The sequence below is a fragment of the Culex quinquefasciatus genome, chromosome 3 (assembly GCF_015732765.1).
Source record: "Culex quinquefasciatus strain JHB chromosome 3, VPISU_Cqui_1.0_pri_paternal, whole genome shotgun sequence".
Lineage (NCBI taxonomy): Eukaryota > Metazoa > Arthropoda > Insecta > Diptera > Culicidae > Culex > Culex quinquefasciatus.
Window position 1 is genome coordinate 10,969,893 of NC_051863.1, and position 17,566 is coordinate 10,987,458.

The 17,566-nt window shown below is 38.7% G+C and overlaps 1 protein-coding gene across 1 annotated transcript in view; it reads right to left on the reverse strand.

Moving 5' to 3' along the window:
- Positions 1 to 14,702, reverse strand: part of LOC6053879 — a 41,736-nt gene extending 27,034 nt beyond the window's left edge. Inside the window, exons 1-4 of the mRNA XM_038258653.1 lie at positions 13,631 to 14,702; positions 7,137 to 7,255; positions 6,513 to 6,643; positions 5,614 to 6,453 (exon numbers count right to left, since the gene is read on the reverse strand). Of these exons, the coding sequence (XP_038114581.1) occupies positions 5,614 to 6,453; positions 6,513 to 6,643; positions 7,137 to 7,255; positions 13,631 to 14,066 (1,526 nt within the window). The 5' untranslated portion in view covers positions 14,067 to 14,702. The remainder of the gene's footprint in view (positions 1 to 5,613; positions 6,454 to 6,512; positions 6,644 to 7,136; positions 7,256 to 13,630) is intronic.
- Positions 14,703 to 17,566: the final 2,864 nt, after the last annotated feature.

A 17,566-nucleotide genomic window follows, 5' to 3' on the forward strand; every position in this document is an offset into this window, starting at 1 on the left:
TTATCAGAAGGTTTGTTTGGGACTTCGGATAATCGAATCACGAACAAAAAACAAAACAAAAACAAACATCAAATTCAAGTTCTGCGACACCATTTCAGTCAAATTTGAATGGTTGGTTGCATGAAAAATAAAAATCTTGGATTTAAAAATTCTAAATCACATTAGAGTAAATGAAGGGTCATACTAAAACACAACAACCAGAAATAAGACAACGAAAAAAAAAAAATGTTTTTTCGTGATTCGATTATCCGAAGTTTTGATTATCTGAAGTGAAATTTTGCCAAGGCCTTCGGATAATCAAGGCTGGACTGTAAAAGTTAAAAGGATATACAATTTTACTTCGTTTGATTATTACAGTTATTACAAATATGAAAATTGTAGTATTTTCGAAAAATACGGTATTTTGCTAAAATTTTACAAAAAAAAAACTCTTATAACAGTTAAAAAGCTTACAACATTTCGTTTCGTTTTAAACCCAAATTACAAATTCTGAAAATTTAAGTACATGGATAAAACGGTATTTTGTGAAAATTCTCTGAAAAAACTGGAAATTTCGTTTCGTCTGATACCCATATTGTAAGTTATGAAAATTTTATTGTATTTAAAAAAACGGTACTTTGGGAAAATTTTAGTATTTTACAAAAAAAAAAAAAACAACTCTAATAAAAGTGAAAAAGGCTTTCTGAAATTTTGCATATATTAGAAAAAAATAGTTTTTTGTAAAACATTCTCTGAACAAAGGGAAAAAGCATACAAAATGTCGCTTCGATATCAACCCATATTGCAAATTATAAAAATAAGAGTATTTTCGAAAAACATAAGATTATTCTACAAAAACTAAACTTTCAAAAAGTGAAAACCCATAAAACACCTTCGATTGATACTTGTTCGATACCCATATCGCAAATTGTGAATATTTGAGTATTAAAAAAACACGGTATTTTGGGAAAATGATGAGTATTTTACGAAAAAAAAAACTCTAATAAAAGAGGAAAAGCATATTGTAAATTAAGAAAATATTAGTGTTTTCGGAAAAATACGGTTTTTGCGTATTTGTGTATTTTTTAAACATTTATGCATTGAAACCTGGATGATGAATAGAGAGCATGCGTAACGAGATTTTTGAGTTTTTGACTTTTTTTTGCTAGAAAGTTCTGTGTGTTTTAAAGTTTCGATCGGTTAGAAGAGGTTTTTTTTACGGGAGACGAAACTGCTGCTTCCATTCATAATTTTAAAAAATGACGGTCTCCATTTCAGATTTCTTAAGATTTCTTGACTTAAACTCCAAGTCCTCAAAAGCCACACATTTTTCATTTTTTGCAATTTTTAGTTATCGATAATAATACTCTCTACTTTTGGCGAACAATAAATTGGTTCCACTTTAACAGTTCAAAATCGAGTCCGTTTTGTTAACCACTATTCAGCACCCAGTTTGAAACTTACTACATTATAAAAATATATTCTTAGTGAAGCCTTTGAAAAAGAGTAAATGTAATAAAGATTTTAAAAACGAGTTTATTTTTTATTTTATTTTTTGTTTTGCTTTTTGGGTTTATTGAACACCGCTGCAGCGACCTCAAATTTAAATCATTAAATTTGTCCATTTTTCGAACCTCACCACAGTTCTGACCATGCTCGCTTACGCAAGCATAAATAATTTTACCCGTCGACTCGCGTTGCGCGACAAATAATTAAGCTTATGTACAGGTGTGGATCATGAGTCATCCTCACCTGAAAAGCCCTTTATTAATTTTCGCCAATTATTAGGCAATCAAAAAAAAAAAAAAATTGTTAAGCTTTCAATTATGAATGTGCGATGTTATTCCACAGGGGAAATTGAAGGTGTGGCTTAACCAAATTCATTGGCATGTTTGTTCAATGGAGAATTCGACCTTCTCATTATTGACTTACATTTTTGAGAATATTTTAGGAACATTATTTAGATATTCCAATAACATAATTTAAAGTTTCACGACAATGGTTCGAACCCATGACTTCCGATTTTGAGGTGTACTCACTACACCATACGGAAAGTCATGAAGAATTGCAGAGGTCTGCACAATTTAATTCATGAGGTTCATCGATGCTTCTCATCGAAACGGACCACTTTTAGTAGAACAAAATTTAGTAGAGTTTTCGGGGACTGACTATAAAAACCCCAAAATTCTTGAGGAGGGCAATTAGTTCCAGAATCAGTTCCAGTCAGTTCCAGCCAGCTCAACTCCAGTCCAGTTCCAGTTCCAGAAGACGCCCCTGACCAGCCAGACCCGCCAGCAGCCACCAGTAGCAGAGGCCCCAGTCCAGCCGGACTTAGCGGTGGAGGCCGCAGTCCGCCGGGACTTAGCCGCTGTGAAGAGTCCGCCGGGACTTGGCTGCAGTGAAGAGTCCACCCGGGACTTAGGAGTTCGGGGGTCTGGCATGGCTCGGCGTAGAGGTCTGGAGGACAAGTCTGGCTTCAACGTAGAGAATTGGCTCGACGAAAGTCTTAATGAAATTAGCAACAAAAAGTTGAGTGATGTGATCGTGCGCGTAAAAAGTTAAGAGTGTTACCGCAAAAATGTAATCTTTAAAAAAGTGTAATATACAAATAAGTGAAGTTTACGGATCTGTTTTGACTCTACAAGTAAATATCACAAAAATCCTGAAAGCCTAAACCGCTCGGGCTGTTCAGGTGGTGACTAGCGGAAAGCAACGCTGTGTGTGTTTGGACACGCCATTATGATTGGACAAAACCGAGAGTTGAAAATGTGACTATGTGTGAAAATTAATGAACAAAATGATTTCGCGAAGTAACAAACAGTTAAAATAGTGTAAAAAAAACGTTAAATTGAAGAAAATGTTATGTGAGGAGTTCTAAGATGGAAGCAAATGTGCAGCAGTACGAGATGGAACCAAAACGGGCTCGACCAATGGCAGAAGCATCGAAAATTTCAAAACCGGCCAACGATGGACAACACTAGGGATTCAACAATGACGAGATCATCTGGATCAACTGGAGACGAAATTCAGCCGCATCGAACACCCAAGAAGACGACCATGGAAATCTGGCAGTTTAGGGTGAGTAAACAAAAGTTATACCGAAATTTGATGTAAATAGTTAAAAACACGCTTAAAAGGGTGTACAGCAACCAAGGAAGTTGTTGTCTTCTTATGCCAAAATTGACAAACTTACGGACCCAATCCTGCACAAATCTGATTGTAAAAACAGGCAAATTTTGTTGTAAATCATTTAGTAGACAGTACTTTAGGGGATGAATAATACATTATATCGATAGTTCCCGTAGTTTCAAAAATACTAAAATATCTGTAACAAAAATCTTGGTGCAAAAGCTCTTGTTGATGTGCACCGTTAAAGATGGCGAATTTGGAGATGACGGATTTAATCCAGCTTATTCCAGAATTTGATGGGTCATTAGACTCACTGGAGCAATTTTTAATATTAATAGATTATTATGCTGATCAAATTCCTGTAGGCGAAGATCAGAGTAAATTTTTAAATATTGTTTTTATGAAACTAAAATTTAAAGCAGCAGCACGTATTAACCGAATTCGTGCAAACACTTGGGAAGAAACCAAGGCAAATTTAATTAGAGAGTTTGGTATCAAAACTACTTTTGGTAGTATAATTGAACAAATTGAAACTCTGAAACAAGGATGGGATGAAACATTTAAATCATATGCAGGTAGAGTTCTTGACATAAAATACGAAATCATAAAAATTGATCAAAGTTACAACGAAAATTCATTCACAGCTTATAGCTTAAAAAGCCACTTTATAGTTGGAATTATTAATAATGAAATCAAAGAGATTGCCACGAATAACCGTCATATGAAGTTGGAAAATTTGCTAGAATTTTTAGAAAATGAACGAATTGACAGAGAGTTTTTAAGAACTCTCGAACAAAGGTTACTTGCTAGTACTGAAAATTCAAACCTTAATTTTGACAGAAAATTCAGAAATTACAGGAACAATAAAAATACAAATTTTTATCAAAGAAATAATTATCAAGCTAACAAATTTTATGAATGTTATAAAACGAATACTGCAAAGAGCACTTTTAAACGAACTTATACAAATAGTCGACGCAATAAAAATCAAATTCCAAATAATTTTAAACTGCAATTTAACGAATACATTCCACCACATGAATCATTAAAAATCAATTTCAAAAATGATTCAATATTTTATGCAAATATTGCTACCTTGGCAAGGCCAACAAAATTTCACAAATTTATAATTGACTCCGCATCATGTAACAATTTTGTAAGATGGGATGTGGTTAGTAATATGCGTTTAACTAACATTGATTTCAACGATAGAATTTCCATTAGAGGGGTTCATGGAATAGCAGAAGATACAGTAGGATCTGTAAATATGATTTTATTAATAGGAAATTCAAAATACGAGGAAAAGTTCGCTGATGATGCAATTCTTGGAGCACATTTTCTAAAGAAATACACCTTATATATTAGTCAAAGTTTCGACAATATAGTTTTACGAACGCCTGACACAAATAATATGCAATATAATAATCATGAAATGACCAATTTATTTAGAATCAATGACATTGAAAATATAAACAAAGTAAATATGGAAGGTATTGAAGCAAATAGTTATGACAATTTTAATACAAATTACGATGAAAATAATGGAAATAATTATGATAATGACAATGGCTGCAATGGCAGAATCCAACCGTACATTGAAGAGTATTATGACGATCAAATTGAAATTGATGATGATAACCAAGATTACCCAAAAGAGATGAATTTAGAAAACGATCGGGATTATGATGTGATTGAAAACATGAAGCATGAGAAACTTACAGGCAACGAAAGAATGAGAAAAATTTATGAATTGGTTAAAACAGACCACTTGAAAGGTGTTACCAATCAAGAAATTAATAGTATTTTGAGTGATTTTAATGAAATATTTTATTTAGAGGGTGACGAGTTGACTTATACCAATTTAACCATGCACGATATAGAAACAACAACTGAAATTCCAATTAATAAAAGACAATATAGATTTCCTGAAGCTACCAAGAAACACGTAAAAGAACAAGTGGAAGAAATGCTAAAATTAGGGATAATACGCCCAAGTAAAAGTCCGTGGAATGCACCGGTATTATGCATCCCAAAGAAAGACTTAAGTGAAGTTTACGGATCTGTTTTGACTCTACAAGTAAATATCACAAAAATCCTGAAAGCCTAAACCGCTCGGGCCGTTCACCGCTGACGAATATTTGGGTTTATATCTTAAACTAAGTCTTTCTATCATTTCTGAAAGTTTTTTCAACACATTATAAAATTTACGCGCTATTCGAACTTGGTTGTGGTGAATTTAATATTGCTGTGGGGAGTTTCAGATCATTTAAATTAACCGTTAAATTTTTAATGAAGGATTCTAAAAAAGTGGTGCCACGATATCTCGGGACTGAATAGACAAAATTAGCTGAAGTTTAGAGTGTTTCAAGACTCTTTTTGCGTGGTTGACCAAACCGGATTTTGAAATTTTACTTATGCATAAATTTTAAATATTAAGAGAGCAGTCAAAAAACAAAGCAAAGAAAAAAATCCCAAAAATAAAAACGTTCGAAAATGTGTACTTACCGTTCGACGATCACGGCCGGCATCTGCACCAGCTGCACCGGACTCTTGCCGTCCTTGAGGGCCTGGGTCAGATTCAGTATCTGGCCGCGCATCACAGACATTTGCCGCTCAAAGAGGCCCCGGTCGAAGCCCTTGTCCTGCTTGAACAGCTCGTACAGTTCGTTGCACATTTCCTCGACAAAGTTCTGATCGGACAGCGAGGGCAGTATGAGGTCCTTGATGTCCTGGCTGAACGGGTTTTTGGCCTGCGGGAGCCAAGCCCAGTGGTACGGATAGGCGCGCCACGAGTCCGGATGCTTGAACGGGAACGCCAGCCCGTTGTCGATTGCGGCGATTTTGATCTCGGGCAGCTGCACCAGGTTCCAGTCGGTGTTTTCGGCCATTTCGAGGCGGCTGTTACTCCGGGGCATTCCGCTTGGGGTGCTTCCGTTGCTTTGGGGCACTATCGTTGGTTGTTCGTACATGATGAGCCAGTTGTCGTTGCCGCGGTCGGTGTTCCGGATGATGTAATCCAGCACAACTAGGCGTTCGAACTGGAGCTGGAACTTTTGCTGGAGTCGCGTCGGCAGCGGTTCCTGCTCGAATCGTCGCAACCAGTAGTCGGCGTCCTTGTAGCCGTCAACAAACAGCTGGAAGGAACCGGTCTTGGGTGGTAGACTCATCCGATTGAACCGGGCCGCCGGTATTCGTTCCTTGATGGTTCTCTTTATACGCGCTTTTTGCCGGTCAATCCGCGGATAGTTGAACGTCTCGGACACGAGCCGAACGACGTGCGTTTTTGGTACAATGTTGAGGTTTAGCTTCTGGTCCACCAGGCTAGCTCCGGCTTCCGAAATGTAGCTACAACGAAAAGAGGGTTTCGTTAGAGGGGACAATTTAAGCATTGACACTAGACTTACCCTTGATTTGGGATGAGACATGCTCGCCCGAAACAGCACGGACAGCACAACTTGTGCATCCATTTGGTCCATTTCGGGTTGAGTCGGCCGTAAGGTTCTTCGTCCTTCGGTTTGAAGACTGCTACCACTTTCTGCAACGTGACAAGACGGGGATCTCTTTTAGTCGCTTGTTACGTCAAAATATTTAATTTAAAGAAAGCAAAAAAGATGAACGTTCTGTGTGATTAATACCAATGTCCACTCTTGAATTCTTTATCAGAGCGTACACCCCAGGAGCACCCAAACCCAATACATTAAGCTGCCCCAAAGGGTCTCCATTTCCGTTTGACGTGAAGCAAAAAAAAAAAAAAGATAAGAAGAAAACAATTAGGCGAATTGTAACGCTGCCCGGAAATGGACACCACCTCACCATCCCGCCAGAGCGGGGGAAAGGAAGGATGGCCACTTAATGTAATGAGCTGGATGGGAATCACTTGCTTCGTTTACTGTTCGCTCGTCGGTGTTGCGTTGTGGGAATGTAGGACTTCACCCAAGGGGATCTCGTTGGTGCGGAAGCCTTCCCGCGGCGCGAACAAGAGCGGATTGATGGAAAAACTTGAAAATGTATGATCTTCGTGAACTTACATTGGCGGGGTTTTTGACAAAGTACGATCCACTGCTGCCCTGGTAGATCCGTTCCGGGTAGATGCCGGCATCGATGGCGATTTCGGCCGAGTAGACCAGGTCGCTGAAGTGGGGATCATCTGGAGTAGGAAAGAATTTACTTTTATTAGAATGGGTTGATTACTTTAAAATTCAATTTTCTTCATTATTTAAACAGTTAGTAATCAAGAAACTTTGAAAGTGAGAAGATATTCTACCCCGATTTCAGCTTTCAGAGGCAAAGCAGCCAAGCTTCCGGTTTGCCATAAATTTCCCATAATGTATTTTTGCGCCAACACTTGATGACGTGTTAAGGATAAAGGTATGGTTCAAAACCGGATCGAAAACGACGACCGGAGTCGCCGAAAAAAGTTCAAAAGTACGATGTGAGTGGAAAAAAGTAAGTCGACGCCTTAAAAAAATAGTACGCTCCAAACAGGGGTGATAACCTAGTTGTGTGCGATTTTTCGTGTGTACTCACAGATTGCGACCAAGCAGGTTATTCAAAACACGTTACTTTCACGGTTGGTGGTAGCTTGATGGCAGTTTGGTCGCATGCATTTAGAGCGTTTGCCGTATAATTTGAACGGTTTGGTACGCTTTGCGGCGCTAGTAGGTGATTAAAATGTACCAATTTCTTGAATAATTTCACAGCAATTTTGGGAGAAACTCCATAGGGTCTCGTGGCGCAGGGGTAGCGGCTTCGGCTGCCGATCCCGATGATGCTATGAGACGCGGGTTCGATTCCCGCCTTATCCACTGAGCTTCTATCGGATGGTGAAGTAAAACGTCGGTCCCGGTTTCTCCTGTCTCGTCAGAGGCGCTGGAGCAGAAATCCCACGTTAGAGGAAGGCCATGCCCCGGGGGGCGTAGTGCCAATAGTTTCGTTTTCCATAGGCAAACAGACTTGAGTCTTTTTTCTTTCAATCGCCAACAGCAACGGTTATAATTTGATTTTGGACAGTCAGTAGTTTTGCAACAAGCCGCAACCGAAAATGAGGGCACCACTATCAATTGGTTTCATTGGAGTTTTCATCAAACTGATTTTTGATTATCCGCAACATGATAACAGATTAAGCTAGTTGAAAAACTTTTTCTGAATAACATCTGAACAATGTTTGCCCTTTCACCTCTGAGATACAGTCTAGTCTTGATTATCCGAAGCCTCTATTATCCGATGTTTCGATTATCCAAAGGTTTCTATGGAAATTTAGAAAATCGAGCCATGAACAAAAAAAACTATTTTCGTTTTTTTACTTTCAACATTGAATTCGAGTTCTGAATTTTTCCAATTTTTTGGACACCCGACGATCAAAAAAGCAAACGAAAAAAAAAATAAAATTGGTTATTCGGTTATAGAGCGTTCTTTTATTACGTAACGCAATTTTTTTTAAACCCCCCATGTAACATAATTTCCACACAAATTTTAAAAATTTGCATGGAGTACGTTCCCCGCCCTTCAACCCCCTGCCCCCCAACTGCGTTACGTGATAGAAGAACGCTCCCTTATCCGAAGATTAGATTATCCGAAGCAGTGTTGCAAATGAGTGATAAAAAAGCTATCAATAGATTATCTCTGCACCAAAAATATCCGAGAGTATAGCGGCCACTAGCGTGCCCAGGGTGGGGCAACATGGGGCAGTTGCCCCACCATCCTCGGAAATTTGTTCTAAAATTGGGCAGGGGGTGTCCATAAACGACGAAATTTTCAAAACTCTAATATTTTTGCCCCACCTTCCTTGAGAACCTGGGCACGCTAGTGATAGCGGCCGTCACTATAGCTTGTGAGATCTCTTCTTGTGTCTCGTGATTCCCAGCGATGTCATTCTCTCTCTATTACTACTTCCCTTTTCCTCGACTATGCGCTCTCACCGCTGAGTCTCTCAATCTCTCCGAAAACTGCAATGAGCGAATACGAGATGGCGATTAGGAACCGACCACGCATGACGTCCCGTTAAACTGCGTTTGCGAAATTGGTTTTGTGGCGGTTTTGTGGTTGAACGCTGTTGCGGTAGGATGATCGTGGAAGCGGGAATGAGAGAGAAAACGAAAATGTCAATCGCGAGTGGGTAAACACGAAAACGTGTTCGGCTAAATTCGACGCTGAGAGTTTCAAGGAAGAGAGAAGGGCAGTTATATTTGAGGCATGAATATTCAGGCGGGATAATTGTAGTTGCTGAGAGCTGATATTTTGATATTTTAACAACCCTGATCCGAAGTAATTTTGTTTCCAGGGACTTCGGATAATCGATTCTAGAGTGTATTCTCTGAGTCGATTTGGCTCGGTTTCAAGCCAGAATCGACGCGTGGTTCGAGTCAAAATTCTCACTATGGGAGTTTGGGGTAATATGGACAGTGGGGGTAATTTGGACACCCCTCTAAAAATCACATTTTCTTCGGACAAATCAAAAAAGTTGGAATAGGTTAAGTAGTTTAGGTATAATATGTAAAAGTTTCCAAAGGCCAGTTGGCACTGCCTTAAGTTCTAATTTTTGAGGGTTGTGAAATAAGGTTTTGCAGGGATTATATGGCAAAAAAGTGGACAATTTTTGTTTTAGGGGGTTGCTAGGACGATGCCTGAGATATGTACGTATAAATATTGTGCCTTTTATTATTTTTTATCATCAAAAATTGCAATTTTTGATAGAAAATGCTATGGGGGTAACTTAGACATGGCTTGTGGGGTAATTTTGACATACCTGAAAGTCTACCTGTAAGGCAAAAAAAAGTAACTTTCATGGTTGGTTGAGTTTTTTTATGTGGCAGTGCGTGGCCGAATGGTTACGCTGTCCGCTTTGTAAGCGGATGATTCTGGGTTCGATTCCCATCTGCTGCAACCTTCCATCGGATGAGGAAGTAAAATGTCGGTCCCGGCCTTGATTGTTAGGCCGTTAAGTCATTTCAGGTGTAGGAGTCGTCTCCTTGCCACAAGTACAAACAACACACCAAACCAAGCCTACTCCGGTGGAATCGCTGGCGGCGGTTGGACTAGCAATCCAAAGGTCGTCAGTTCAAACACTGGGGTGGAAGGTTCCTTGGAGTAAAAAGAGGTTTGGGTGCTCTCCCCATTCAAGCCTTCGGACTCCTAGGTTCGAGCAGAAACTTGCAATAGAGACCACAAAAGACCCGGGGGTCGTTAATGTGGATGGTTTGATTTTTGAGTTTTTAAAGGGATTCAGATAAAATTAGAGGGATAAGGAGCGGCCGTGGCTGACTGGTTACGGTGTTCGCTTTGTAAGCGAATGGTTCTGGGTTCGATTCCCATCTGCTCCCAACGAGAAAGTATAGGAAATATTAATCTTAAAACTCGGAACATGAACGAAAAATCAAAGTCGCTCGAGTCGGGGTTCGATCCCCCGTCTTTTGGATTGGTAAGCAAAAATGCTAACCACTAGGCCATCGCGACTTGGTGAGCTATGATTGGAATTAGGAATACTGTTACTATCAACTATATACGCGCTGGGTCCTTGTCTATTTGACAAGGGTTCGGAAGTTCTAAATAACGTTTGAATCCGATTGGTGCAAACGTTCTTCAGGGCGGGGCTTGTCGATAAAGCTGAAGTACCTCGCGCTCGGCTAGCCAGTGTAGAAATGGGTCACCGAAGCTCGGCAGAGCTAACACCTTCCAGATGCCTATGCGAGTTATTTGCATGTATAGAATGTAGATCTAAAAATACATGGAAACAACTCAATTTGTAAGAAGCGACCGCGTGGTCCCGTTTGTTGGTTGCACACACACACACACATTCAGATAACATTAGAGGGATTTAAAATGTCAAAACACTCAGAAAGGAATGTGACCGATGAGAACATTCACAAAACCCCTATTTTTATAATTTAGATAAATTTATTTCAATATTCGAATTGATGAACATCTGATTACTACACATTTGGCGTTCAACTAGACTCTAATGTTGATTGTTTTTAATTAACTTCTTTGACATTTCTTATTTCTATTTGCAGGTTTGGGACCATCCACAAACCACGTGGACACTTTTTCGGGAATCTAAACCACCCCCCCCCCTCGTGGACAATTGTCCATACAAAAAAAACCTTTTTTATATGGAGCGTGGACAATCGCCATACCCCCTTAAGTGTCCACGTGGTTTATGGATGATCCCTTTACAATAATATTCAAATTTAAAGGGATACGGAATGTAAAATTATAAAATGATTGTTTCAGGTTAATCAGTGCTATTGGATTGGTTTGGATAAATCTAAACGATACCTTAATCACTAAAAAACTATACTTGTTCCTGATCCAGAATCAATGTTTAAATCATTTCAGAATGAATGATTAAATTATGTATTCAACACTGAACTATTTGTTATCTTTCTATTGAATTATAGTTCTATCACAAAATCATTATTTCAACCTTTGATGAAATATTGTGAGCAAAAAAACACTTAAAAATATAAAGCAATTACACCAGGTTGAAGGATATAAAACATGCTCTGAAAATCGAATGTTAAACTTATTCTTCAACATGTGTCCAAATTACCCCAAAAAAGGTGTCCATATTACTCCACAAGGTATGTCCATATTACCCCACAAGGCATGTCCAAATTACCCCACAAGGCATGCCCAAATTACCCCATAGGGGTGTTCATATTACCCCCACACAAAAATGTGAAGGTAATTTGGACACCTTTTAATTTTTGCGATAAAAATGGGTTTTTCATCAAAATTTATCGAAATAAATGACATTTTTTCATAAAATGTGGTCTCTATTATCCTCTGGTGTCATCCACATTCCTTTAAAATATCCATACAGCCCGTGGCAGAGCAATTTCCTTAGGGTGTCCAAATTACCTCACACTCCCCTAGGTTGTTGCATAAACTACTATTTCAGCATACATTTGAGTGCGGAAAAGTTCAGCTTTTCAGCACTTGTATCTGTATGTATTACTTTCGATACAAAAAATAAGACATAAAAATTCAAATGACTAGCCAGAATTTCAATATTTCAATTCAAAATGCATGGAAAAAGTAGTTTATGCAACAAGTTACAAAAAGTAGATTTTTTCAAAAATATTACAAGGTAAAAAAAGATTGTAAATGCACCTAAAATTGCATTGAAATTTGAAGTTTTTTGTTTATAAATTTATTTTTTTGCTCCCCTGATTTTTCGTATTGAACGAGTGTGGGGCAAGGGTGTGTACTGCCCCTGTTCTCATAAATGTCCTACGAAACTATTGGCACTACGCCCCCCGGGGCATGGCCTTCCTCTAACGTGGGATTTCTGCTCCAGCGCCTCTGACGAGACAGGAGAAACCGGGACCGACGTTTTACTTCACCATCCGATAGAAGCTCAGTGGATAAGGCGGGAATCGAACCCGCGTCTCATAGCATCATCGGGATCGGCAGCCGAAGCCGCTACCCCTGCGCCACGAGACCCCCCCAAATGTCCTATGTGCATTTTAATCATTTTTGATTTAATGAAGCAGTTTGGTTCAAAATCAAGTGCTCTTTCAGAAAAAAAACCCCAAAAATATTCAGTAATCTCTAGAAGTCTGATCAATTCTCTAGCGTTTTTCTTAGCTTGCTATTTTTGCATATGGGACATTTATGCAAACATATGCAGTGTATAAATTAAAATTTAGTTTTTACTTTATTTTCAACAGCTCCGCCTCCGGCTTTGGATGCTCTAGCGACAACAACTTCTGTACAAATTACTTTGTCATTTCAAACTTCGATGACTTCGGTTCTGCCCTGTTTTTTTTGAAATATTTTTTTTTTTATTATAATTTAAAGTAACGGTACATTATTATTTTGTGGGTACGCTAAGGATTGATTTTGTATTTAATAGATCAACTTTGTACGTGAACTTTTAACAAATATCTGCTTTATTTGGACAATCCAGTATTGCACAATCATATGCAAAATTGGCGCAATTCCGTCTTAAAATGACACAATACGTCTTACTGTTGACTCATTTCTCGTTACTCGACTAGAAAAAGTGCGCCCTCAATTTGTACAAAGAATAATTCTTATTGTACTGTTCATTGCAAGAAGTTGGTTTACTCGTTAAATTTGACTTGTTGGCTTCTTCCAAAAAAAGTTATTTTTCGACAATTTCTTTTAAAAAGCATTTTGCAATATAAAGAAAAAAGTCATTGGCGGTACTTTTCAACTATAATTCTGCAAGCATTTTAGTCAGACATCACAATCAATAAACCGTCCACATGGGTCGATCAAAGGTTAAAAACACTCCACTTGCGGTAACTTCGTTTTGCACTGGCAAGAACTATAACTAGCAGCGGATGTCCACCAGCTAATTTTAGTGCGACACACTGCAACGTGTTCGATTGTGTTGTAGGTAGAGGTACCTTTGCCATCTAGCCCGGTGGCCCGAGCGCAAACCAGGTCGGCCTGTCTTATACACGTGTTTTTTTTTTATCTACGTATTTTGCATGCTTCCAGCACTTCTTGAGTATTTTCAGCTAGTACCTACATAGAGTAAGACAATTTGTACCTGGAATTTCATTATTCGGAAAGTAGTCCTCGTCGCAGATCAGGAACTCGTTGTGGTTGGAGTCGATTCCGGGGGGCAACGCCGACGACGCCACATGGTTCAGCTGTATGGCATCCGTTCCGTTGGTGCTGGTATCGATGATGATCAGCTGATCGGACCCGCCCGCGTAGTAGTCATCCGCCGCCGATCCGATCGGGACGATCCGGTTCAGGGTTAGCGGCGGGGGTGTCGTCGACGACGGGACGACACCCCTCAGCAGTGGCCTTATCGGTGGGGGCGTGAAGGAGATTCGCAGGGGTGAGTCGTGCTGCTCTGCCACGACGCCATTGCTGAGTCCTTTGCCGAGGGCGGCCAAAGGACCTGCCGGGGAGGTGCTTTGGTGTACATTGCTATCGTCGAGGATGAAAATGCTCAGATCCTGCTTTAGTTTTTCCATTCGTTGGTTCTGCTGCCAACGCTGCTGTTGGTTCTGGAGGGTACGTGGCAGCCATGAAAAGCTGACAAATTCCTTCTTGCTTTGGCTTCTACTCGAGAACTTGCGACACACTAATTAGTGCACAGGCATTCGATGGAGCGTGACGCTGACCGGCAGCCCGGATAATCCTTGAACTTGATCTTGAACGTCGAGAACCACCATACTGCACAAATACACACACGAAAAAACACAACTTCTTCTTGCACTGCCCGACAGACCGCGAACATTAGACAGACTCTGTTCTAGCTTCCATGTTGGTCGACTTGCGAGGAAAAACTGAGCAACCCACCACCCACAACAACAACAACAACAACAGCAAATGCAACTGCACTTAAGGACAAGGCACAGCACACCAAGTCCGAGTCCGAGAAAAAGCTCACTGAAAAAAAAAACACGTCGCCTACTACTCGCTGCTGCTGCTTATCACACGAAAGTGAAAATTTCGACTGACTGACGACGACGGCGAAGAAACACACACTTCACTTGCCAAAAATAAGAAAGAAAAACGTAGAAAAATAAAAGCTTTTGTTGTTGTTCCGACGACGACGACGACGTAGCAAGCCACGGCGAAAAACGACTTGAGTTCGGCGGAGGGAAGTTCGATATTTTCACACGAGTGTGTGTGTGTTTGTGTGCTGTACTTCTGCCTGGTGCTGCATTCGGTTAACAATCGTGAGAGGCGGGTGGAAAGAACGGAAGAGTGGGTGGGCCAACCTGGGGAGGGGTGGGTTTTGTTGTTGGGGGTGGTGGCCAGACAGCGGAAGGCTTTTTGGGCACGGAAAAGTGTGGATTTATGCGTTGAATATCTCAACTTATCCTTTGTAATTTAAATCTTTTTTCTTGTCTGATTTTGTTTTTTTTATGATTTTTATTCGTTTTCAGACCTCTCTGCTATCACTTTATTTTCGAAAGACTTAATTTCTTTTGTTTTATGTTTTGCTTCTAGTTTTTGTATTATTTTGTCTTGCTGTACTTAATTTTTATTTTACTCTATTATTTTTCATTCGAGTCTTCATTCCTTATCTACAGTCGACTCTCTGGTTGTCAATATCCAAGGGATCGACGAGGAAGAGAATCATCAGTTTACAGAACGATGCAAAATGAAGACTCGATTGAAAATATTTTTTCTTGATACCAAGCTATGGGAGAGAAACATGGCAACGTCCATCAAACAAAAACAAACTAATGTCAAACACCCTTCAAAGCTTCGTTTCTCCAAGAAAAATGTCTATGCAAGCCATGAGAAAGTGAAATTATTGACAACCGGAAGAGATTTTTAAAGCAAACAGAATCCAAGGGACCGTCGAGGAAGAGATCCTTCAAGCAAGGGAAAATATCGAGGAATGAAGATAATTGAAGTATGCAGATTGAAGGGACTGAAGAATTCATCGATAGATGGAGAATTATTGATATCGAGAAGATCGACAGCCAGAGAGTCGACTGTATTTAATTTAATATTTTATGGTTATTTGAATGCATAGCTATTTTTTTAATTCTGTCATAAATAAAACCTTGTCATAAACATGTCTACAGCTTTAGATAAAAAGCTTGCTTTGGCAAATCGACTTTTTACGATTTTTTATTTTGAATAAAAATTTTCTACACGGCTAAAAAAGTAGTAATCCAGCTGCGTGTAAAAGTGCTGGGTGTAAATAAATATTGCATTATTTTATGCATTTTTATGTAATTTTAAGCCATGAAATATGTAGCCCATCAGTATGGGTAACCTACTTGGCCAAAATGACAAGCTAATATATGCGTTTATCCTTATGGCCGAGTGGGCTAAGGCACCAGTCCTCACTGATGGTGCTGGGTTTGAATCCCGTCGGTTGCAACATTTTTTTTTTGTGTTTGCAAAAATTGTACGTGCAGTGTGTAATATTAAGTGTTTATTTTGACGAAGGTGATGTGCTTTTGCATGCGATTTTACCATCGGATTTTTTGCTGTGTATGCATTTTGTACAAATTTGCGGGCTGGTCATACGAATTGGACATGTGAATATGTATAAGGAAATCTGTTTCTGATCGAATTAATGTTTTCGGCAAAGTTGTACACAAGAAAAAAAAATGATGGTAATATTCATCAGGAAATGGTGACAGGTTTTGCGTCTAAAAAAATGATTAATTTTACCAGTTAATGATGAATTTTCATCAGTTTTTGATGAATATTCATCAGGTTCACATTTTTACACATTGTTTATGTAATATTACTCAAAAAAAGAGGTAATATTACCTACCTACCTACCAAATTTTCAACATTCCAAAATTTTACTTTTTTTCTGTGTAGGTTATGATTAGGATTTTTAGAAAAAATAGTCATGCGGAAAAAAATCTGAGTTTTTCTATTTTATTTTGTATTTATTAAAAACTGGGAGATGAATAGAGAGAATGCGTAACATGATTTTCGAATGATCCCACTTTGTTTACATCTACAAAGTAGGATGCTGTTCAAGCACAAGCATGACTTTTTTTTACTGGTAAATGAATTGTTTTATAATCAGTGGTATGTTTTTTGTTTCGTCTAGTTTTTGACTTTTTTTGCTGGAAAATTGAGTGTGTTTTCAAGTTTCGATCTGTAAGAAGAGGTTTTTCCTTTTCACAGGTGACGAAGAACTGCTGCGAGAGTGTCATTCTGCGATGTCGTAGTAAAATTCGCTGGTTGGTTTTAGAATCCTGCAGCTCTTCCTGGCCCAGCGAAAAAAAAAAACGCTAATTCTAGCGAAGCTTATCCAACAAACAGATAAGATTTTCACTAAAACAGTAGGGTTTCAACGGAATCAAACAATTTAGACAGTTTCTGGATGGATACAACCGCATCGACTCCCTAAACAATTTCCATTCATAATTATTAATTTCTCCTTCAACTTTCTTAAGATTTCTTGACTTCAACTCCAGATTCTAAAAAGCCACAAATTTTTCATTCTTGAAAAAAATAGTAAAAAAATCAATGGTCGATAACAATACTCTCTACTTTTGGCGAACAGTAAATTGGTTCCACATTGACAGTTCAAAATTGAGGCCGTTTTGCGAACCACTATTCAGCACCCAGATTAAAAATACGTATTTTTTAATTTCCAATTTTTATAATATGTTGGGGACAGAAGCTAGAGTTTATGATACAAAAAACCTTTAAAAAAAATCAAAAATATTTTCAATAAAAAATTTAAAATCACTTTTTAGAGATGTAAAATTGAATTTGCATCGGAATTGGTTGAACAGCCTTTTTGATAAAGTTCCCAGTTTTCAAGTTAAAGGCACTTTAAAGTGAGTTTTTTTTGTAATTTAAAAACACGTTTTGAATGAAAAGCAAAACTTAAAAAAAATCATTTCAAAAAGATAAGAAAATGTTCCGCAATTTTTTTACTTTGTAGATCGAACTGCTGGTTACATCCACTTAAAATTTTAAATTTGTGGAAAATGTGTTTTTTTCTCAGTGTCATCTGTTTTTTTGCAACTCGCGA